Below are 25939 nucleotides of genomic sequence, written 5' to 3' on the forward strand. Positions count from 1 at the left end.
GGACAACACATATACCTACGTCAGGATGCTGTTCATTGACTATAGCTGAGCATTTAATACCATCATTCCCACAATCCTGATTGAGAATTTACAGAATCTGGGGCTCTGTACCTCCCTCTGCAATTGGATCCTCAACTTCCTAACCGGAAAACCACAATCTGTGTGGATTATGATAACGTCTTCTCCTCTCTGATGATCAATGCTGGTGCATCTCAGGGGTGTGTGCTTAGCCCACTGCTCTACCCTCTCTATACCCATGACTGTGTGGCTAGGTATAGCTCAAATACCATCTATAAATTTGCTGATGATACAACCATTGTTGGTAGAACCTCAGATGGTGACGAGAGGGCGTACAGGAGAGAGATATGACAACTAGTGGAGTGGTGTCACAGCACCAACTTAGCACCCAATGTCAGTAAGACAAAAGAGCTAATTGTGGACTTCAGGAGGAGCAAGTTGAAGGAACACGTACCAATCCTCATAGAGGGATCCGAAGTGGAGAGACTGAGCAGTTTCAATTTCCTAGGTGTCAAGATCTCTGAGGACCTAACCTGGTACCAACATATTGGTGCAGTTATACAGAAGGCAAGACAGTGACTATACTTCATTAGAAGTTTGAAGAGATTTGGTATGTCAACAAATACACTATAGATGTACCATGGAGAGCATTTTGACGGGCTGCATCACTGTCTGGTATGGAGGGGCTGCTGCACAGGACTGAAAGAAGCTGCAGAGGGTTGTAAGGTTAGTCAGCTCCATCTTGGGTACTAGCCAACAAGGTACCCAGGACATCTTTAGGGAGTGGCGTCTCAGAAAGGCAGTGTCCATTATTAAGGACCTCCAGTACCCAAGGCATGCCCTTTGCTCACTGTTACCATCAGGTAGGAGATACAGAAGCCTGAAGGCACACACTCAGTGATTCAGGAACAGCTTCTTCCCCTCTGCCATCCGATTCCTAAATGGACCCTTGAACACTACCTCACTTTTTAAATATATTTCTGTTTCTCGCATGATTTTAATCTATTCAATAAACATATTCTGTAATTGATTTACTTATCTATTATTATTATTGTTTTTTTCTTCTATATTATGTATTGCACCGTATTGCTGCAGCTAATTTAACAGATCTCACGACACATGCCAACGATAATAAAGCTGATTCTGATGTTCAGCCAGTGCTGGTAGAGAACACTCTGGTTAACTGCTGAACTCAGTTCAGGTCATTTCTGATTGCCCTCCAGGGTTTAATGCTTCCAGACCTCTTCTTGCTGCTGAGCCCAGCACAAGGTCTGTGGGCTGAGCAGAAACGTATCCTTTTGGCAAGAACTGCTGGTAAGAGTAGCGGTTCAGTATTCATTGGGAAGGAGTCACTGACATTTATTTAGAAACATAACCTCAGTATCGTTTTACCATTTTCTTTGTTTTAATTAATTTCTAGCACAAAGGTATTTAAGAACATTTTAAATATTGAGTAATTTTCTTCATTTACTTATCTATCTTTTTAAAAATGTATGTTCAAAGGTCTTTTTTTTGAACCACAAGCTATAAAAAAAACAAGATATTAGGGACATCGTCTTGGAATTTGGAGAACTATCAACTAATGCACAGTTACCACTTATGGATTGCTTCACCTCATGGGACTGGCCTGATCACTAGGAAGATTATATGAGTAAAACTGTAGAATTAAGCATGGCTAATGAAAATGCATGGAAGTTGAATGGGTGAGGCAGGGTGGAACGGGAGAAGTCATAGAGTGATGGAGAGAGGCCCTTTTGCCCACCTAATCTGTGCCAATCTATTAATCTACCTAGTCCCATCAACCTCCACCTGGACTATAGCCCTCCACATACCTCCTGTCCACGCAACTGTCCAAATTTCTCTTAAATATTAAAAATGAACCCACATCCACCACTTCCATGGCAGCCCATTCCACACTTTCACCACCCTCTGAGTGAAGGTCCCCCTCATGTTCCTCTTAAACATTTCATCTTTCACCCTTAACCCATGACCTCTAATTCCAGTTTCACCCTAGCTCAGTGGAAACAGCCTGCTTGCATTTACCCTGTTCATACCGCTGATATTTTTGCAAGTGTAGGGTAACTTCACTAGAGTGACCACAATCGGGCCCAGTTTCTTTTATCATTCTCTAAATGTGGTCAAGGTTGCTAGGCCAGAAATGATAAAACTTTAATAAAAGGCAGCGATAAAGGAATTGCTACAAATACAAATAAAAATGGACCACTTGCTTTTTTATTGATTAAAATATTGACATAGATTGCATTAGATTGTCCACATTCAAAGCCCGTGGCTCATTAGCAACATATTAAAAACAATTCTTAGAGCAGAGCAGTATTACATTTGGTAGATGTGTAAGATATAAATTCTTCTGTAGACATCTTTTCATAATAAATTCTGGTAAATTTTCATACACACCAGCTTTATAGAAAACAAGTATTGCCCCATTATCCAAGTTCATCCTGCTGGGACTGAAAAATGCAAAAAGTTTATGAATTTCTTAACTTTTTGTTGAATAAACTAAAGCTTCAGACATTTTTTCCAATGGTTTGCAAGTGCTGTGCAAAAGGTATAACAAGGATTGAAATAAGCGTTTGAATTTGATATTGACTGATTCAATTTTTAGTACAGTATTCAAATACTGTTAATTTCCCATGCTCCCATTTTGTGGCCGAATCATTTTGTCATCACTAACTGCATATTTATTTTGAATAGCCATTCACTTTATGTAACTAAGTATGCCTCACAGTTCAAATTAAAATCAGTGAATGATGTCTTTTCTGCTTATTGTCATTAACAGTACAACATTTTACATCAAAGGTTTCCAAAAGAGGTTGTGATGCTTAAGGTACAGATGAATAGCTGATAATCGGCGGTACTCTTTCTATCATTCTTGGCCAATTACCAGCAGTTCTATTCAAGTCAACGTCTGCTTGAAATAATAAGAAAAAAAACGAAATTGCTGGAAACATTCAGTTCTAATGAAGGGCCCTAGACCCGAAATATTCCACAGAAATTCTATTCCCTTTTGCAGGTAATTCTAGACCCGCTGAGTGTTTCCAGCATTTTCCATCGTATTCCAGATTTTCTTCCAATCTTCAAATAACCTTAAATGGATCTGCCTGTCATATCAAACAGATAATATGACAGATTATAGACTTGCTTTCACAACCATAGATCATGGTCAATCTGCAATCAAAAACAGTGCATTTATGATGCAGTTGCTTGTCTCTAACACATGGTTGCAGCACCGGTTCTAGTTAGGGAAAAGCCGCTTTTCAGTACCCAGAAGAACTCTCGATTCTCCTACTCAGGAGAAGACCGAGTACATTATAGATCAGTACAACCTGCATGTCTGCACCATCCATGGTGCCAATCAGAATGCATCCTATCTGCCCATACGTGCGCTACATTCCTCTACTCCCTGCTATTCACACATCTGCTTTCCTCTTATTCTTATTGATCACCACTTTTAGGTTTAACAGAAGAACTGTGCCTACAGTAAAATGAGGCACTGGAATTGAATATTTGTGGTAGAAGTGTATACTAGCTTGCAAAGCACATGGTTTAAAAAGCAGAGCAAAAATTAAGATCTCATCCATCCCTACAGTCAATATAATTTCCTTTAATCCAGAAACAAATCTGAGCATACTTCAGAGGAGTGATGCGAACAGCTACATTGTAATCTTGCTGCATGCCGTTCTTATCCACCCACTGGTGACCTGAAAATATCCCAACCACTTTTCGTTCCCACTTCCGAATTTGCCTGTTCCACATTCGGATGTAAACACCTGAGCCACTGGCCCCGGGCTGAGCGTCACAGTGCTGATACAGGAGGTCATAGGTTTCATCTTTAACCAAGCAGAAACGATACACAAGATCCCCGGGACGATCATTATCAAACCCGGAAAAGTGAATCCGGCCACCGGGCAGCTTCTCCCGAGGAGGAGCAACTCCTATTTTCATGAAGGGTTTCTTGTGAGCTCTCTTCAGTTCCAGAATTGCGTAGTCATAATCCATGCCAACATCATTTGCTGAACCTTTGATCCACCCCTTTGGAATGTATGTCCGCTTCACCCTAATCCAATGGAATCGAGGCTTCTCTGGAAGAAGTGGGTTGATTTGGTTTATGACTCGTCCCTTCTCTCTCTGTTTGGTTTTAAAGAATCCAACTTTCATCTTTTGTGCATTTTTCACGTAGTTCTTGCCATCATGAACACAATGAGCAGCAGTCAAAACATGTTTAGCAGATACCAAGGTCCCGGTGCAACCCGTAGAGATTTTCACCGAAGTTGAAAACGGATAATTGAACAGCAAATTTTTCGACAAGATGCTGAATCGAGAGTCCAAGCCAAAGATCTGTCTTTTTGTTCTTACGCTGTTTCCGTGCTTCTGTTCATGTCCGAAACCAGCAGCAATGAAGCCATGGATATCCACATCTGTGAGAGTTCTGCTTCCATTTAGGTACAAAATTTCATAAGACAAATATTCTCTCAGATTTTCATAGGTTGGCAGGGGTGCTCTTTTGTGACAGTCTAACCCACACTGCGAAGTTACCTTCAGCTTGGCTTTACCTTCAAAATGCGCACTCTCCAGTGTAACAGTTGCCTTGGGGTAAATCGCAGGTACGTAAGATTTCTGCCATTCAGCCTTGCGCATCACCACATGTTTAATGGAACAAAGCAAAATGAGAAGAGCTGGCCTGGCCACCATGATGACTGGCTGTGTGAAAGAACAGACTTCTGTTAGTGACATGATTAATTCCATACTCACACACATTAACAGAACAACGCATAAAAATTATTAAGCCAGTAACTGGGCTAGCCCCAGCTTTCTATGGACTGATTCCAATTGTAGCATCAACTTCTTTCTCAGAGAAACACCCAGTCTACCACTATTACTCAACGATGAGAAATTGGAATGGGCCAAAAAAATCTAGTGAATGTGGTTAATGATTCATTTTTAAAGCCTTTTCTATCAAGTTGTTAGGAAATTGGGTCATAAAAATGCCATCAGATTCAGCTATAAATTGCAAAGGTTTTATAAAGGTATTTTATAGAAAGAATTAAGGAATGCAGCAGAAAACCTGGAGCAGCCACATAACCTGCCTTTTATTTAACTGATGCCAACTGTCTAACCCACAAGTCCGGACTACATTGGCAAGGCACAGAACCATTAGCAAGTTTTTACTCTTAACTAGACCCCATTTAATTCTTGCAAATCACAAAAACGAATGAGAATTCCTTGTGCAAGTTCCTTGCAATATGTTTTTCTAAGGTAACAGGCTTTTCAACAAGAATTGTTTTCCTTATGTGGGGCTAAAAAATGAAAGAGAAACAATCCATAAAAAAACTTCCATTACATCTTGCACAAGCTGAATGTGTAGCTGTTATTTTTCATTTGTTCTAATAAGCATAGGTCTGAATGTTTAATATTAGCCAGTTTGCACGTGGGGGCTTCAGACACCCAAAATTTGATTAACAGGTAAACAAAATGTGTACTGTCATTACAATTCAACAGATGAGAAAACAGACACACAGTATTGAAAATAGTCAGTAAATTCTCACCATCTTAAAAAAAAACTAACGCTGACTTGCTAGGTTCTTGATTAATAATGGTGTCAAAGATTATGGAAAGAAGCCAGGAGAATGGGGTTGAGAGGGATAGTAAATCAGTCATGATGGTTGGGCCAAGATTCAGTGGGCTGAATGGCCCAAGTCTGCTCCTGTGTCATATGATCTCTCATTTTTTTCTATTGTTCAAATCACTTTATATGAAAGTGACTGTAACTATTCTAAATATCTAAAATGGGTTTAAGTATCAATTTGTGTGACCTTAATGGCCACAACACTAGACGAAATACTTCATAAGTTGTTGAAAAACTAACATTTCAATTGCAGGAAACCTAAAATAAAGACAGTACTGGAAAACCTCAACAGATTAGGCAGCACTGGTGCATGGAGAAAGGAAATTAATATTCCAGGACAAAGATTTCATTCAAACTGGAAAAATGATTTAAAAGTGTTTAAACTAACAGAATGGAGGAGTGGAAAAGATTCAAGATTGTTTAATGTCCTTTCCTGTACACAAGTGTAAGGAGAACGAAATAGTTGTCACTCCAGGTCCGATGCAGCATGAAAAAACCCACAGAAGATAATGAACACAGTTATAATAATAAAGACACACACAATAAATATAAATACACCAGGTAGCTTATTCAGTAAGTGACACTAGTCTGTACACAAGGTGACTGACAGGAAATAATAAAGTAGTGGTGGAGTTAGTGGGAGGAGGTGTTGATCAGTCTTACCGTCTGGGGAGCATTAACTGTTTTTGAATTTGGTAGTCCTGGCGTGGATGCTACATAGCCTCCCAGTAGAGTGGGAGTGGGATAAATTGTTCATGAGAAGGGTGTGCAGGGTCTTTCATGATGTCACTGGCTCTTTTCCTGTATATATATCCTTGACAGCAGATAAGCTCGTGCCAGTGAAACGTTGGGCAGTTTTGATCACCCGTGTCTACCACAATGCAGTTTTAGTATTAAGTACTGATGCACCTTGTTAGAGCACTCTCTACTGTGCACCTGTAGAATGACGGGAGTATAGATGTGCAAATTGTGCAAAGTCCAGCTCTTTTAAGCCTTCTCAGAAAGTAGAGGCGTTGGTGAGCTTTCTTGACTGTGTAGGATGTGTTCTGGGAGCGGGAAGTTGTGTGTGACATGAACTGCCAGGAGTTGGTAACTGTTTGCAATCTCCACTGCTGTATCACTGACATGAAGTGGTGTGTGGGTGTTGATGATGAGCCCCACCTGTCGTGTCCTCGGTGAACTTGACAATGTGATGACTGGGGTGTTTGGCCGTGCAGTCATGTGTGAGCAGGGTGTACAGCAATGGGCTCACCCATGTTGAGGATGGTGGGGAGGGAGGAACGGTCGTGCATCCTGACTATCTGACACCTGTCAGCAAGTCCAACATCCAGTTGCACAGTGGTGTATTTAGACCGCGGACTAAGAGTTTGTTCTGTGGGACAACAGTGTTGAATGCTGAATTGAAATCCAGAAACAGCATTCTGACATAAATGTCCCTGGTTTTCTAGGTGCTTTAGGGCCGGGTGAATGACAGATTCTACGGCATCTGTTGTTGAGCGGTTCTGTCGGTAAGGATATTAGTGTGGGTCCAATGTGGCAGGAATGGAGTTTTTGACACGTGCCATAACCAGCCGTTCAAAACACAACAGTGCCTTCGCCTGGTAGTCACTTATTTCTGAAAATATGGAGTTCCGTGCTGCAGGGATGATGGTGGCTGATTTGATGCATGTGGGCATAGCAGTCTGGATGAGTGAAGTGTTGATTTAAGTAAGCTAGTGTGCATACTCCCCGAGTATTCGGCCCGGCTGCAGAGTCCTTCTCACGTGAGCATTTCTTACAAACGGGGACTGCTCACCTGGGAGGGGTTTAGCTTTCATGACCGGAGTTGTGTTGCATATCATGAACAGAGGAAGACTGAAGCACAGTGCTTTTGGTGATACCCTTGATACCTTTGGTGATAGATGCACCGAGGCATTTAGACAGGAAAAACACAAGACCGTTCTGAAACTGTATGATGAGGAACAGAGCAGCTGATGGAATTCTGAGAGTAAAGACCATACTTTCTGAGAAAGAGAAGTGTGGAGAGAGGAAGAGAAGGGGGAAGGGAGGTGGAGTCAGAGAGGAGGGGGGGCTGCCATGAAGCGGGATGAAGAAAACAGGGATGTTGTCAGGAAGCAAGTGGGGGGGTGGTAGTGTCGGGAAGAGGTGGAACAGAGGTGGGCATGGGAAAAAGAATGAGATGTGTAGAGGCATGGAGAGGGGTTGTCGGGGTGACGGGAGAGCGGTGTGTTGGGGCAAAGGGAGGAGGTATAAACTGCTTGTAATGTAATCCACCTTTAACACAACAGAACTGGGACAACTTTGACACACAGATAAGGACTGGTATCTGAAACCACTGAATTCAGTCGAGTCCGAGCGTTTACAACATGCTCAGGTGGATGTCACACTGTTCCAGAAGCAAACTCAGTCCTTGCTGAGAGGAGGAGTTGACAAGATCAAGAAAGGAACTGAAAGTCCTGTCAGCCATGGCCCACACTCCACTGCAGTTGAAGGCAAGAGGAAATCATTCCAAAGGATTGATGTAGAACATCTTGTTATGAAAACAAATGCTTAAGGCCAAGAGAACGTATTGGATTCCTTTCAGGAGGTAGGCAAGAAGGCGTATTGCAGCAGCCATGACAGTTTGCTCTTCTCCCCATTATACATCTGTAACGGGAATGTCTGTGACAGGGTGGAGACCAAGATTTACAAAGCTTTGGGAGCTATTTACTTAATAGTAAGATGTCTATTTATACTTAAAAAGGTCATAACTGAACATTAAATGACAGCCTCTGCCTCCATCTTACCAATATCCAGAAGCCCATCCTTCTCTATAAATACTTAGATATACTTACTCAAAAGTCAGACATTCGTTTTGAAAACAAGATATTCCAGACCAATAAATTGGCAGTCGGTGTAAGAGCTAATGGATGCATCTTCTGCGTCAGAGCTCACCTGTCTCCATGAATAAACCTGTTTCCTGTGGCTAATTCCACAAAGGCTAGAAGTCCTCAAACTACCCTCTAAACATGGCAGTGGTTGAAAGATCTCTTCATTTTGTAAAATTTACATGTTTTCCATGATATTCAAAACAATTTCTCATCACCAGATGTCCAGGTTTTGCCCAGTTTTGGATGGCACCACAACCGGAGACTTATCAAGACGCTGACCCCGCCATACTAATATACATCATAGCCAACATGCTTAATACGTTAGCAAAGACACCCCTTGACATTGAGCTCTTGCTGAAGATCGGAGATCCAGGATTATTTAATGTCGTTCTTCAGTACACGAGTGTTAAGGGGAGCAAAATTATTGTTCCTCCAGATCCAATGCAGCATTAAAAGAAAACACAAGCATAAAGACAATAAAAGACAAAAATCACAATAAACAAACACAAAACAGAATGTACAAGCAACTCTCCGAGTGTGGATGTATAGTCATAGGATTAGCTTACACAGACTAGTAATACATACGTAGAATAACACTAGGTGCAGAAGTATCTGTACATAAAGTGGCTGATAGGAAATAATAGCAGCAAAGTGGCTCTTGGCAAGAGGAAACCTTCTGGGTAGCAGCAGGACATATGAAAACACAGTAGCGCAGTGACTGTGTCAGTGCAGCTATGAGGTGAGGCGTGTAAGCGTAAAGGAGCAGTGCAAGGAATGGGGATGAAGTGTGCTGAGGGCCTGTGGAGATGAGTGGCTGGCCTGTATACTGGTGGTGTGCGGGTGGTGGGCTGAGTTAACGGGTGGAAGTATTGATCAGTCTGACAGCTGAGGGAAATGACTGGTTTTGAGTCTAGTGATCCTGGCGTGGAAGCCGTGTAGCCTCTTCCCTGATGGAAGTGGGACAAATGGTCTATAAGTAGGATCGGTGTGATCCTTTGCAATTTTCCTTTCTGTATATATACGTATCTAGGAGTCCTTGTTCATCAGTCACTGAAGGTGAATGAGCAAGTGCAGCAGGCAGTGAAGAAGGCTAATGGAATGTTGGCCTTTATTACAAAGGGAATTGAGTACAAGAGCAAGGAAATCCTCTTGTACAGAGGATCCAGTACAGGGCCCTGGTGAGACCACACCTGGAGTATTGTGTACAGTTTTGATCTCCAGGGTTAAGGAAGGACATCCTGGCTGTACAGGAAGTGCAGCATAGATTCACAAGGTCAATTCCTGGGATGTCCGGACTGTCTTATGCAGAGAGGTTAGAGAGACTGGGCTTGTACACGCTGGAATTAAGGAGATTGAGAGGGGATCTGATTGCAACATTTAAGATTATTAAGGGATTGGACAAGATAGAGGCAGGAAATATGTTCCAGATGCTGAGAGAGTCCAGTACCAGAGGGCATGGTTTGAGAATAAGGGGTAGATCATTTAGGACAGAGTTAAGGAAAAACTTCTTCTCCCAGAGAGTTGTGGGGGTCTGGAATGCTCTGCCTCAGAAGGCAGTGGAGGCCAATTCTCTGGATGCTTTCAAGAAGGAGCTAGATAGGTATCTTATGGATAGGGATATGGGGACAAGGCAGGAACCGGGTATTGATAGTAGATGATCAGCCATGATCTCAGAATGGCGGTGCAGGCTCGAAGGGCCGAATGGTCTACTTCTGCACCTATTGTCTATTGTCTATTGTATGTCGTTGGTGCTGGGTAGGCTGGTGCCAGTGAAGTTTTGGGATCTTTTAACCAGCCATTGGAGAAACCTCTTGTCCACTGCAGTAATTCACAAAAATTTGAGATTATATACTTGATTCTAGCTCACTGAAGTAATTTAAGCTCTTTTTGGTTGCAGTTAATTATTATTTCACAAAGAAGATACATTTGAAATAAGGCAACAAATTAGTACAATACAGTGCAAAGTTTGATAAGATACGAAGCAGCAGGAATGCAAGATATTGCTACTATATAATCTGTATTATGACCTTAAGATAGCAAGACATCAAAAGGCATTTCACAGAGGCAATGTCAAACAAAAATTGACACCAGCCTCCATGATGGTAATGCCAAGGCAGGTGACTAAATGCTGGATTAGAGGGTAGTAGGAAAATCAGGAGCTTTGGGCCTCAGTAAGTGACGGTGAGTTCTGCATTATCATCCACCTCAGAACTCTTGATTTGGAAGTCATGAATACCCAGGGAACAAATTTTAAAAGCAAGTGTTTACTGCTCCAGCATTCCTTTCTTTACTAGAATTTTTTTTAAAAAGCACAGTTATTGGGCTGTGCAGTAGGGCTGTATGCCTCATAACTCCAGCAACCTGGCTCAAACTCAGGGGGTAGTTGCTGCCTAGTTACTGCAGTCTTCCTTTGACCATGTGGATCTCCTCTGGCATCCTACATCCCAAATACATGAATGTTGATTGGCTACCGTAAATCACCCCTTCTGTGGCGGCAAGGGGTAGAGTCTGAGGTGAGTTGATAGGAGTGTGGGAGAATAAAATGAGGTTGATCTACGTTTGTACATGAGCGCTTGATATCAGCAAGCATCGGCTTGGTGAGTCTCAAGGACTGTTCACACATTACAGGGTTCGATGACTCCATAACTACTCACCAGGAGACATCTGAGAAATTGGGAGAGAATGCACTGAGGCAATTTAGTTGGAATGACTAATTGAAATTGAATAAAATATTCAACAGTCTACTGTATTGTAATCCAGTTAATGAAATAAGCCAAACTAGTAGAAAAATTATCAGACCAGAAGCACATCAATATCTCATAAAGTTAACAAAATATACAAATGAAGAATTCTACCCACCTCAAATCAACTTTCTTTATAAATTTGGATAAAACCTAAAGGAATGTACCATCAGGCCCAACGATAGCTTCTATCCTGCTGAATAAGACTATTGAATGTACTTGCATGATAAGATGGATTCTTGATCTCACAATCTACCTCACCATGGCCCTGCACCTTATTGTCCATATACAGTGCACTTTTCTGTAATACTTTATTATTCTGCATTCTGTTATTGCCTAAAGGCCTGAGCAGATTAGTTATTTCCCATGATAGGGGAGTCTAGGACAAGAGGGCATGACTTCAGGATTGAAGGATGCCCATTTAGAACAGAAGAAGAAGAACAACAACAACCCTTAACTCGGCAGTGGAGTTATTGGGGCACCATCATGACGGTGTTTCCATAGCAAGCTATACTTGTTTTTACGAGGCCGAGTTGCTAGCTCAACACTCAACCCGACTTGGATTCGAACTCGGGAACCTTCGCTCCGGAGTCCAGTGCTGATATTATTGTGCCACCAAGTGGGACATTTAGAACAGAGATGCGGAGAAATCACTTTAACCATATAACAATTACAGAATGGAAACAGGCCACCTCGGCCCTTCCAGTCCGTGCCGAACACTTACTCTCACCTAGTCCCACCTACCCGCACTATATAACCATATAACAATTATATTAGTCAGAGGGTGGTAAATCTGTGGAATTTGTTACCACTGTGGAGGGCAAGTCATTGTGTGTATTTAAGGCAGAGATAGATAGGTTCTTGATTAGCCAGGGCATCAAAGGGTATGGGGAGAAGGCAGTGGAGTGGGGATGACTGGAAAAATTGGTTCAGCCCATGATTGAATGGCGGAGCAGACTCAATGGGCTGAATGGCCTACTTCTGCTCCTATATCTTATGGTCTTATTTTCCCATGTCTTACCTCAATGTGCTGACATGGTGACATGATCTGTACGGGTAGCAAACAACACTAAGTTTTTCACTGTACCTCAGGATATATGACAATAATAAATTAATTTACTAACTTATTTCCCATATACAGCAGTTATGAATGTCACTTATGTCTGGGCTAACTTAAACGAAAGTATCAACTTTACAAATTATTTTGGGTTATCATTGAAGGACATCCATAATCCTCTTTCAGATTTGATGTTTGCTGCATACAAAATGGATTTTTCAAAGGATCCTTCAGTCACATGAGGATCAACCTTCCCCAGAGAAAATGAACAGCCACTCCAGCAGCAAGGTTTTGGTTATACTCAAGCAGTTCCCAATGGCAGGTTACATAGTCCAAACGGCTGACACTAAACTCCTGAAACAAGCACCCTACCCGGAGCTCCCTCATGGCAAGAAATATCCAAGAGAATATTGAAAATTATGCTAGAATATTTGCAAAGCCTCCTTCCCAACTTTAGGATTTTGGACCAAGATTCATCAAAATAGTAGAGCTGTACCTGGTAGTACTTCAAGACTAGCAACCTAACAACCCACCCACTCAGTTAAGCAACAGTTACCTCAACTGTGGGAGAGTATGCATAGACCTCTTCATCCATGTCAACGTCCGCAGAACTGTAGATTCCAAGAGTCTACAGGAACTTTAGAGTTGATCATGGTAGATTCTGTCATATACAATATTGAAGATTAATATTTCCTTAGTATCTGACCACAGTGCCAGACAGATCTTAAAAGACATCACAGCCTAGAAGAAATGTATCCCATTAAGCTCTAACCTAAACGTAAACATTTCCTGACAAAGGGTCTCGGACAGTGACAGTGACAGTGCTTCTCCGTACTGTGCCTGACCTGCTGCATTCCACCAGCATTTTGTGTGTGTTGCTGTAAACAATTAACATTGGTAATTGGTTAGAACTTTATCACAAGTAAACCACTGAAATAGGTCAGTGTATTGCACCTCGTTCAAGGTTGTTGAGGAATAATTGACTAATGCGAAGATCTGACAAAAGGTAAAAACTCGTACTTGTTTTTTACTTCTAATTTATTTTAAAAGCTCTATAATAAACAACTTGTTTTTACAGTTCCTTGTAAATAGTGGGAATGGCCCTTATTTACACCAGTGGTTCTCAATGTGGGCCATATCCCCCCCCCCCACCCCCGCTGACAGCCATGCTAGATTTAGTAGGGGGCCGCAAGTGAAAAAAGAAACTGTGAGCCACAGTGGTTTCTGAATGAGCCACGGTAAGTTCACAATTTTAATGAAATATCACTAAAACATATAAAGAGAAATGAATACATGCAGTTTAATTGGAACCCTGAATGAAATGAATGGGAAAATATACTAGATGATGCAAATGAGGCAGCAAAACCACTTAACCGAGTGGGGAGGACAATAATTATCTCTGCTCCTGCTTGACCATGCACAAATCACTGTTCAGATTCTGCCAGGCAGCCTACTGAGCCTCCTACCCGTTGCACAATCTACAGCCTACAGCCTACTACCCATTGCACAATCACCCCCAAATCACTGATTACACTATGAGGAGGGCGTGAGCCAGCAGGATAACCTGCAACGTGCTCCACCAGCTGGTGATTATGATTACTATCTTATAGGTAATTACATGATAATAGGGAACTATCTGCACTTAGTTCCAACTGAATGATTTTTGAATGATTATAAGGCCAGTGAAGAAATGCTTTTTGCCCAAAGGCTTGAGACAGATACCAAAGGTGAAACTATCTTTGAAGAAGTCAAGAACGATTTCTTGGAAAACTATATTCCACTGAATAATATAATGCTGGAGCAATAGTGCTGCTTTGATGGTAGGAAGGCAGAGCATTTATTGCTCATTTAAAAATACGCTGTGCCTGACATTTTTTTTGTATACACCATCCTCCACCGTCAGCATCTGGTTACAAAAAAACTGGGAGGACATTTGCACGATACCCTTGCTAATGTCATAATGGCTGTCAATTTCATCAAATCAAATGCACTCAGGATCATCTTTTTGACAACTTAGTGAGGAAAAGGAAGAAGGTTTTGAATGGCTACTAATGCATGCAGATACTAATTATTGAAAGGTAACTGTCTGCATCACTTTGTTGCACGTGGTACTGCAGCATTTCTAAGTGATAAAAAGCTTGATGAACAAATTGTCTACAGGGACCACCCAGTCTGACACATTTTACCTGGCAGGTAATTTGAAAGCAAACAGTTATAAGGAAAAAAAACTACAATCTCATACCATGTAGAAGATCTATTACCAATTTCCTTACTACCTTTACAGCAGCAGTATTGGACGTCGCGAGGTTACGCCTTTTCCTTCACTGGCCACTCTTAAAATTGCAAGATGATGATCTGATTGTATACTTTGAAATGACTGCACACTATTGTGGAAGCTCAGTTCAGAGACCTGCGGAGGGTGTATATTCCAGATTGGGTAGGCCTGAGATTTACAGTGTGAAAACTATCAATAGACAAGCAGTATGCCTACGTCACAAGTGAACGGCAAATTAATTAAAGTGGAACTGGACATTGGCTCGGCTGTTTCAGACATCCCACAAAGTGACGTATAATTCCATTTCAGGCATTTCAAAGATTCTGAACTGAAGCTGGCAGATATCCATCTGAGAACTCACACTGGAGCAAAGATAACTCCGGTGGGAATGATATTTGTAATAGTGAAATCCAGCAACCAACAAGCCACATGGGGCTTGTATGTGGTAAAAACACGACGGCCAGCATTGTGGAGTTGTGATTGGTTGAGGCAACTACAACTTAATTGGGGATCCATGCACCATTTGCATGCCACATCTCCTACAATAAAATCAACTGAAAGGGAATTAAGAAAGATTCTGGGTGATGCCACAGCAGTGTTCAAGGATGGCACTGGAAAACTCAAACATATCATTGGGCAAAATAGTGTTAAATGAAAATGCCGCTCCCATGTTTTGTGAAGCCCATCCAATTCCTTATACCATTCATGATAAAGTCGCTAGTGAGCTAGATGGCCTGGAGGCTGAAGGAATTCTTTCCAAGGTTGAGTGAAGTCCATGGACAATGCCAGTGGTCCCAGTAGCCAAGATGGAACAAAGCTGGGAACTGTGATGATTCTTAAGGTCACCATTAACCTAGCACTGAAAGTGGATCAATACCCTCTACCCAGGATAGAGGATATCTTTGCAAACCTTTCTGGAGAAAAGCACTTCAGCAAAGTCAACTTAGCTGAAGCCTAACTAAAGATGGAGATGAAAGAAAGTGCCCAGCATGCTTCTCACCATAAACACTTGCAAAGGGCTTTATCACTATAATAGGCCTATTTCTGGAGAGCACCTGCACTCTGGCAGAAAGCTATGGGCCAGCTGCTGCAAGGCTGCCCAGGCACTCAGTGTTACCTGGATGACTTAAGTTGTTATCAGTGAGGATGACAAGGAACATCTCCAAGACTTGAAGACAGTGCTAAAAAGATTGGAAGATTATGGGCTGAGAGCACAATGTGACAAGTCTGAATTTTTTAAACCAAGCACCATTTACTGTGGTCACATTATTAACGCACAAGGATTGCACAAGGTGCAGAGAAAACTGAAGCAGTGGTGGATGCAACAAGGCCACAGTACTTCTGCGGCCTTTTTTAGGATTCGTCAATTACTATAACAGGTTCCACAGAGTAACCTGGCTACTCTGCTTCACCCCTCGAACCCATTACTACAGATCGGGAAGACATGGCAACGGACAAGGCAGTGTGAGGTGGCTTTCCAAAAGGCAAGGGAAGTGGTGACATCAGACGCTGTACTCACACATTATGGTCCACACTGTCCGGAGAAGCTTGCCTGGGAAGCCGCGTGTTACGTTCTGGATGTGCCCATGTCACATGTTATGAGTGATGGAAGTGAACGTGCCATAGCCTTTGCATCAGGTTCTCAACTGCCACCCAGCAAAATTACACACAGATCGACAAAGAGGCCTTGAATCTGGTTTGCAGTGTAAAACACTGCAACCAGTAACTGTATGTGAGAGAGTTTACCTTCACTACTGATCATCAGCCACTAGTGTCCATTTTTAATTCCACACATGGGTGTCTCACTAACAGCAGCAGCACGAGTGCAGAGATGAGCTCTGTTTCTTGAAAGGCACAACTAAAAGAAAGAATTCAAGAGGACAACTAATCATGGAAATGCTGCTGGATTGTCCCGTTTACCCCAGGAAAAATATCTGAAAGATCCACAAAAGAGGATTTTTCTCCTCTTGAAGTATTCTCCCAAATACAAATCGAAAGTCTCCCTATAATGGCAGAGATGATCCACAGGAAAACCAGAAAAGACCCCACACAGACTCAGATCTATATGGCAACCAAAAATGACTAGAATGTGCAGCAGAAATTACAGTTCCCCCGTTTTTAACAGCACCAAGATTAACTTACCTTTTTAGGGGGGTTGGCGTATGTGAGGATTCAGAGTTGTTGTACCACCCAAACTGACTGCTGAAGTGTTGACTCAGAGCTTTGTCTGGCGGCCTGCGATAGATCAGCAGACTGAGCAGGTTGCTATGCACTTTTCGGGATGCCAACGCATCCAGAAGAAAGGTGTGCAGAGCCATCAGAACCACTTTTTGCGGTCCCCGAGTCAAATCCGACAACCACCGTGAAGGTGGCACAAGAACTTGAGATCATTTCACAGCCATATCTCACCTGGCAAGCAGAGCAATCCCCTTGTAAAGAAAGATATTATCCCACAAGAGTGAGAAATCCTCCACAGCAATTACATTTTTAGGCCTGAATGGGACAATCTGAAATTTACTCTGCTGTGGATGTTTATAGAGTAGTTGTATTATATAGTACACTGTGTGTCTGTATGTGTGTATAGGACTAGAGGGCAACACATCACACGAGGGGTGATTGATAAGTTTGTGGCCTAAGGTAGAAGGAGTCAATTTTAGAAAACCTAGCATATTTATTTTTCCTAGATTCACACATTTAGTTCAGTGGTCGTGGAGCATATGGATCCCTTCTTTGTAGAAGTCAGCATCTTGGACCTCCAGAAGTGGTCCACAGCATGGGGTGATTGATATGTTTGTGGCCTAAGGTGGAAGGAGATGAGTTATTAGCTTCAAACTTTCTGCATAATCACTCAAAGAGTTGAACTACATGCGCATGTAACGAGAGCTGTATAACTCATCTCCTTCTACTTTAGGACATGAACTTATCAATCACCCCGCTGTGGACCACTTCTACAATGAAGGAATCCGTATGCTCCCGACCACTGGACTAAGTGTGTAAATGTAGGAGGGGACTATGCTGAAAAATAAATGTGCTAGGTTTTCTAAAATTGACTCCTTCTACCTTAGGCCACAAACTTATCAATCACCCTTCGTATATTTGATTTGAAATACATTCTATATTGAGTTGGAGTTTATAGCTAAGCAGGGAGGACACTAGAGTATTTAATATTTAAGTAATATTGTAAATATATTGTTCAATTAAATATTGTTTACATAATTCATATGGATAACATGTATGTGAACAGCATGTGTCATCATGCTTCATCGTATGTGAGTACTTCACTAAAGTAAAAATGAAGTAGAACCCATTTCCTGGTTCCAATATTTTCTTTCGATTCGTTTCTGGAGTTACAAAATATAATAATTTCTACTGCTGCTACCCGACCACTGAGGCCCTCCAGCATTTCGTGTGCGTTGCTCTGGATTTCCAGCCTCTTGTGTTTATCGTGTATTATTGTTTACTATTCGCAGATTCCACTCCTCCTCCTTCGGGTGTCTTGACATTTCTGAACTCGACGGCTGCCCAACTCTGGTTTAATGTTCACGAAAGCAACGTGTTTCTATGGATTCTCTGTTTCCAAATTGTTGTAAATGGGCTGAGATCCAGCAAATGTGTAGGCAGAAGATTTAAATTTATACTTAAGTTTCCTGCAAAATCCTGTGCCACGTCCCATCTCACCCTATTATACTCTGTGCCATCTCATTTGGTGAAAGGGCAAACTGTTTCAAAAGAACACAGGAACAGAGACAGGAGTAGGCTATCTGGCCGATCAAACTGATTCCACCTTTCACTGAGAGAATGACTGATCCTCATTCAATTCACTTCCCTGCAAAATCCACACAATTGCTCAATTTATAAAACGTTCCCATCTCATATGCACTCGGTGGCACAGCATCTGGAATCCGATGACTGGAGAGATTCATAACACTTACATCTCAGTTCTAAATGCTGAGTCCTTATTTTGAGACTGTGCCCCATTTGTAAGCTTGGTCAAAGCCAAAAAAAGTCAAGCTTATTGTCATATGCACAAGAACATGCACACACTGGTGTAACTGCATACTCACTTGCAGCAGAAACATAGACACAGAGCATCATATAACTAGCATTCACAAGAGAGGCTTTAAGGAGAATTTTAAAGAGGTGATGACTGATTTATTCAGCATTTATTTGTTTAGCGAGCATCTACTGAGACAAGTGTATTTGTTTTTAAGCAAAAAGACCAACTCAGTGCACAGTGATCCATTATGTATCATCAAGGATCGATATGAAAGAACCCCTTTTCCACTCAGATTTCAGTACGTACTAAAGGGAAGTACACCACATGCTTTGATAATTGTCTCCTACAGTTTGATACCTTTCAGATTCACATGCAACGATACTAGGGATTTAAAACTATTCTGCTATGCTCTACCAATACAATTAACTTCTCTTTTTTTTCCACATTACATTGCCAAATCCCATAAAATATCAAACCTTGAAAATGACATTTTGGTTAAGTCAATGTGTGGAGGAAAAGGGTTAATAAGCTACGAGTATAAGTTAATACACTGCAAAGACCCTTGTGTGCAAACTGGGAACAGTACATGCTAACTCTTACGAGATAAGGTATGAGTCTAATATGCTGTGACCACAGAAACAGAAGCTAATGTGCTGAGCTCCACAAGATGGGTTATCTTGTAACTGCTCCTTTCACTCCAAGGTTTTTAATGAACGCTAACATATTGTTCGTGTGGTAATATTTCTAAACAATGATTGGATTACTATTACTATGCTGAACTGTATAAAAGGACGCTATTTTAACAGGAGAGCAGAGCTGGGAGCTGGTGGAGACCAGCTCTCTCTCTCTCTCTCTCCTTAGCACCAAGTAAAATAAAGATCCCGAAATGAGACTCAGGAGTCAAGTATTCTTTTCATCTGACTAAGGTCAAAATTCCATAAAAAAATGTATATAAATTATTAGGTCAAATAAACGGCATTTTAAATTTATCAACATGAAAACAGATCATCACACACTCACAGTCGGTCAGAACACTCTAATTCTTTGTCATTATTATCCAACTTATCATTCCATAAGACCATAAGGGATAAGGAGAGAATTAGGCCATTTGCACCATTAAGTGCTCCGCCATTTCGTCATGGCTGATCCATTTCCTTCTCAATCCTATTCTCCTGCCTTCTCCCTATAACCTTTCATACCCTGAATAATCAAGAACCTATCAACCTGCACCTTAAATAATGACCTGGCCTCCACAGCTACCTATGGCAACAAATTCCACATCTCTGGCTAGAGAAATTCCTCATCTCTTTTCTAAGTGGACATCACTCTATTCTGTGGTTATGCCTCTGGTCCTAGGCTTCCCCTCTCCTATCTGGGCTTATCAACATTCAATAGGTTTCAACGAAATCCCCCCCCCCACCCCTCATTCTTTTCAATTCCAGTGAGTACAGGTCCAGAGCATCAAATGGCCCTCATATGAAAACCCATTCATTTCCAGAATCATTCTTGTAAACCTCCTCTGAATGTTCCCCAATGTCAGGAATCCTTTCTTAGATAAGCTCACAATACAGGTTCCCCCCCGCTATCCAAACGTAAAGCATTCCTATGAAACCGTCTGTAAGCCAAAATGCCATAAAGCGAAAAAGCAATTACCATTAATTTATATGGGAAAAAATTTTGAACATTCCCAGACCCAAAAAAATAACCTACCAAATCATACCAAAAAACACATAAAACCTAAAATAACACTAGCATATAGTAAAAGCTATAATGATATGATAAATATACAGCCTATATAAAGTAGAAATATTGTATGTACGGTGTAGTTTTACTTATCAAAATCCGGAAGACAGTGAGCTCAAATCGATTTGGAGAAAAAAATCAGCACGTACACGCATGTGCACACAATTACCCGCACAAGGCTTCATGGTCATGGTAGTCTTTCTCGGGGTAAACACACGTACAAAGCGGGCTTCCTTTTTTCATAAAAGCGAAAATCCTCTTTGGTTAGCGACAACAGGTACTAATGTAGGTCTTTCTTAACAGCCAGCTGTCGCAAAGCGAACGTTTGAAAAACGGGGGGGGGGGGGGGGCCACCTCTACTCTAAGTGTGGTCTGCCCAATGCCCTACAAAGGCTCAACATTACATCATTGCTTTTATATCCTAGTGCTCTCAAACTGAATGATATATAACCATATAACAATTACAGCACGGAAACAAGCCATCTCGGCCCTTCTAGTCTGTGCCGAACGCTTACTCTCACCTAGTCCCACCTACCTGCACTCAGCCCATAACCCTCCATTCCTTTCCTGTCCATATAACATCACGTAACATTCCTGCTAACATCACATTTGCCTTCATTACCACCGACTCAACTTGGGAGTCGTTGTGCAGGATCCCCTAAAGGTTAACTTTCAAGTTGAGTTGTATTTTTGAATTTTCTCCCCATTTAGAAAATAGTCCATGCTTTTATTCCTTCTACCAAAGTGCCTGGCCATAAACCTCCTAACACAGTATTCCATCTGCCACTTCTTTGCCCATTCTTCTAATCTTGTCTAACTCATTCTGCTTCCTCAACACTACTTGCCCATCTACCTATTGTATCTTTGTATCGTTCGCAAAAATGGCCACAAAGCCATGAATTCCATCATCCAAGACATTGACATATAACATAAAAAGAATCCATCCCAACACCAGTTGCTGCAGAACATGATTAGTCACTGGCAGCCGGCCAGAAAAGGCTCCCTTTATTCCCACCTCGTCTCCTCCTTATCAGTCAATCCTCACACCATGCTGGCATCTTTCCTGTAATACCATGGGCTCTTACCTTGTTAAGCAGACTCATGTCAAAGACCTTCTGAAATTTCAAGTACACAATGTCCACCCCCTTTCACTATCCTGCTTGTTATTTCCTCAAAGGACTCCAACAGATTCATCAGGCAAGATTTTACCTTAAAGAAACCATGCTGACTTTGTCCTATTTTATCATGTGTCTCTAAGTACCCCAAAATCACATCTTTAACAATTGATTCCAACATCTTCCCAACCATTGAGGTCAGGCTAACTGGCCTATAGTTTCCTTTCTTCTGCCCCTCTCCCTTCTTGAAGAGAGAAGCAATCCTGCCCACAAGGATATCAGTCCCCCTTGTAACCCGTCCCTTTTGTACAGGTCTTATCTTCCCCAGATGAGATCCCAATGGCCCAGAAATCTGAAGCCCTGTCCCCTGCACCAGTTCCTCAGCCACACATTCATCTGCCAAATCATCCTATTCTTACTTTCACCAACGCAGGCGCAAAGACCAATCCAGCGATTACTACCCTGGAGTCCTGCTTTTCAGCTTTCTACCCAACTCCTTAAACTTTCTCCTCACGACCTCATCCCTCTTCCTACCTATATCATTGGTGCCAATCTATACCAATGGTCACCCTTCTCCTTTAGAATGCCATGGACCCCATCCTAGACATCCCCGACCCTAGTCCCTGGGAAGCAACATACTATCTGGGTGTCTCTTCCACATCCACAGAATCTCTTGTCTTCTTCTCTGACTATGGAATCCCCTCTCACTACTGCACTCCTCTTCTCCCTCCTTCCCTTATGAGCCACAGCACCGTACTCAGTCACTGCAGCTGCCCCCCACCCTGTAGTTTGCCCCCCCAACAGTTTTGAAAATGATATACTTATTAATGAGGGGCATGGCCACAGGGGTACTCAGTAATTTCTGCCCATTTTCTTTCTCTTTCCTGATGGTCACTCAGGTACCTGCGTCCTGGAACTCAGGGGTGACTACCTCCTATCTATCACCTCCTCAGTTCCCCGTATGAGCCAAAGGTTACTGACCTACTGCTCCAGTTCCTTAACACGTTCTCTGAGGAGCTGCAACTCCATACACCTGGTGCAGACGTGGTTATCTGAGAGGCTGGAGGTCTCTCAGAATTCCCACATCTCACACGAAGGACACAACACAGCCCCTGGAGCCACTGTCAGAGCTCTAACTATGCACTGACAGATGGAGAATGAAGAAGAAACTTACCTCGCCCAAACCTTCCCACCCTATCACTGGCCCATTCACACTCTGCTTTTCCCTACCTTATTTTCATTTGCCCTTGCTAATGAATCTCAATTTGATTGGGCTGCCATTAAAAAACAAAAGGCTGTGAATACTTTTTTAAAATCACTTGTCCTGTCCTGTGTGGATTTGATTGGGCTGCCAAAAAAAGCCGAAACCCTGTGAATGCTCCTTCTTAAAAGTGCTCACTATGTGGAGACTCTTCTGTCAATGATCTTTTCATTCATTTATCTTTTCAGTATAGCTACAACAGCCACCACCAGTAGTATCCCCTCTATGGACATAACGGGTTCTCCTCTGACAAATCCCACCAGGTGCTGGCTTCACTGGCAGATACAAGGGAACTCTATTGCTCTTCGTGCATGCCCCTGACATCATCTTAATTTTACAAACACAAATGAATTTTAGTTTAATGCTGAGTCTAGTTTAATATGAATAATTCACAATCCTATAAATAACCTGAACAATACTCCAGGCTACTTAACTCAACTGCAATTCGGCATACATCAAGTCACTTTCCCTAAACATCTCCACGGCATTCCCACGAACACTAAAGAGTTTAATCTTAAATTAATCCATATGGCACTAGATTGTGTTCATTTAAAAATGTCCTGCCTCTGTAGATCTTTATTAAAAATTATGCTGTACACTTACTGGCCAAATTGTAAGATGAGTTTGCAGAGTTTACTCAGATTCTGATTTATCACCTGTACTTCAAAACATACACTGAAGTACGTCATTTGTGTTCGCAACCAACACACCTACTGTAATGATGTGCCAGGGACAGCCTGCAGTGCCAAAAAAGCATAAAGCATGACCACAATGTTCAGCTGAACTATATAAGCGGCAACAAGACAGCAGCAAAAAAAAGCCCCTTTCTTATTTTCCCACCCATCTATTCGCACAAATGGGCAGGCCTCCAACCCCAGGGCTGGGCCTCCAGTCCTTGGCCCCAGATTCTCAGACATTCTTGGCCTCAGTGGGGGGAGGGGGGGTTACCAGCCCTTGTGACTCCCACCCATACCCAGGACTCACCTCCCATATGGACCTCCGACCCCAGACTGAGACTTGCCAACCTGGGGATTGTCGGTCTTCTCAGAGCCTGTCAACCTGACTTCTGTGATCGCTGAACTTCGAGCACAGAGTGCTCCAAACTAGACACAAGTTCCTGTCCAGACTCTTCATTTACCGCTCCTGACCTTTGACACCCCCTCATCCCAGTCCCTAACCCCTAACTCTTCATGCTGTCCCCAAAACCATCCCTATGAACCTAAAAACAAACAAATAAGGCCAAGCCACGACGTTGATGATCACTGCAGCTCAGCACCAGTACTGTACTCAGCATTGTGTTACTCAACTAATTAACATCAAGTATCAGTTATTTCTCTAGTGAGTGGAAATAAGCAAAAATAATTCTTTTGTCTACTTTTTTACTTTAGCAGATCAGTTCATTCCCATGTAGGCCAATAAAAATCCCAGAAATGCAAGTATTAATCTTATTAAGAATTGCTTGTTCTTTCACAAGGGAGCTTGTACTCTCCCAGTGCCTGCGCATTTAGAAGCAAAACAGCCTCCTGGCATTCTTGACCTACAGCTGGCACTCACCATTGAAAACAACCCACCTACTTCCTATTCTTCAATCCTCCCTTCCACCCTTTGCTACCCAGCTCTCCTCAAATTATAATTATAATGCAAGTTGGAGAAACATAGAAAACCTACAGCACAATACAGGCCCTTCGGCCCACAAAGCTGTGCCGAATATATCCCTACCTTAGAACTACATAGGTTTTACACAAAGCCCTCTATTTTTCTAAGCTCCATGTAGCCATCCAGGAGTCGCTTAAAAGACACTATCGTTTCTGCCTCCACCACCACTGCCGGCAGCCCATTCCACGCACTCACCACTCTCTGTGTAAAAAACTTACCCCTGACATCTCTTCTGTACCTACTTCCAAGCACCTTAAAATTATACCCTCTTGTGCTAGTCATTTCAGCCCTGGGAAAAAGCCTCCGACTATCCACACAATCAATGTCTCTCATTATTTTGTACACCTGTATCAAGTCACCTCTCATCCTCCTGCACTCCAGGGAGAAAAGGCCAGTTTCGTTCAACCTATTCTCATAAGGCATGCTCCCCAATCCAGGCAACATCCTTGTCAATCTCCTCTGCACTCTTTCTATGGTTTCCACATCCTTCCTGTAGTCAGGCGACCAGAACTGAGCACAGTACTCCAAGTGGGGTCTGACCAGGGTCCTATACAGCTGCAACATTACTTCTCAGCTTTTAAACTCAACCCCATGATTGAGGAAGGACAATGCACCGCAAGCCTTCTTAAACACAGAGTCAACCTGCGTAGCAGCTTTGAGAGTCCTTTGGACTCGGACCCCAAGATCCTTCTGATCCTCCACACTGCCAAGTCTTACATTAATGCTATACTCTGCCATCATATTTGACCTACAAAATGAACCACCTCACACTTATCTGGGTTGAACTCATCTGCCACTTCTCAGCCCAGTTTTGCATCCTATCAACGTCCCATTATAACCTCTGACAACCCTCCACACTATCCACAACTCCCTCAACCTTTGTGTCATCAGCAAATTTACTAACCCAAATAAGTTGTTTGGAGGTATCGATGAAATGGCAAGAAAAACATTATAGTTGAAAAGTATATTAATATCGGGTCAAGCAATTTTGTGCATTTTGTCTAGCGCCTTGCAGTCAGCCATTCCCATCACATGTTCAACTTCCGGCAAGAATTTCATGAACATTAATGCCATGCTATTGGTGTCAATACTGCCCAAAAGACATCAACAAAAGTATGACTCAAAATTCTTCATTACTGTTTTAAAATGACATGGTCTACAAAATGACTCAGTGAACTCGGGAAAAAAATGCCTTTTACAAATGCTAAAAGCTCTTAAATAATGTTAAAGGGCCAATCAGACAAAGCTTGTATTCACAGGCAGGATCCTGTATTCTACACGACAACGGATTACTCTGCACACTGTTCACTTGGCACTGCTCAAGCTGAAGACTGGCCCTTCCTTGCACATTCAAACACATTGCTGGTCACTTCTGAAAGTACCAATGCTCATTCATCTGGACGTATCAGTCCACTTTATGGACAGCACGGGCATGACACTTCCCAGCCACAAGTGTCAACAGGGCTATCACCACAACAAGAATACAAAGATAACATGGACCACGGTGGAGTGTGTGTCACTGGGGTCTTGCTGAGCTCTCAACTGTGTGTCTTAGATGCCAA

The 25939-nt window shown here is 42.2% G+C and overlaps 1 protein-coding gene across 1 annotated transcript in view; it reads right to left on the reverse strand.

Moving 5' to 3' along the window:
* Nucleotides 1-2230: 2230 nt before the first annotated feature.
* The window catches only part of LOC140726682 (serine protease 23-like), a 36630-nt gene continuing 12921 nt past the window's right edge, over nucleotides 2231-25939 (reverse strand). The window contains exon 2 of the mRNA XM_073043367.1: nucleotides 2231-4737. Coding sequence (XP_072899468.1) covers nucleotides 3610-4728 — 1119 coding nt within the window. The 5' untranslated portion in view covers nucleotides 4729-4737 and the 3' untranslated portion in view covers nucleotides 2231-3609. The remainder of the gene's footprint in view (nucleotides 4738-25939) is intronic.

This window comes from Hemitrygon akajei, chromosome 4 (genome assembly GCF_048418815.1).
Source record: "Hemitrygon akajei chromosome 4, sHemAka1.3, whole genome shotgun sequence".
NCBI lineage: Eukaryota > Metazoa > Chordata > Chondrichthyes > Myliobatiformes > Dasyatidae > Hemitrygon > Hemitrygon akajei.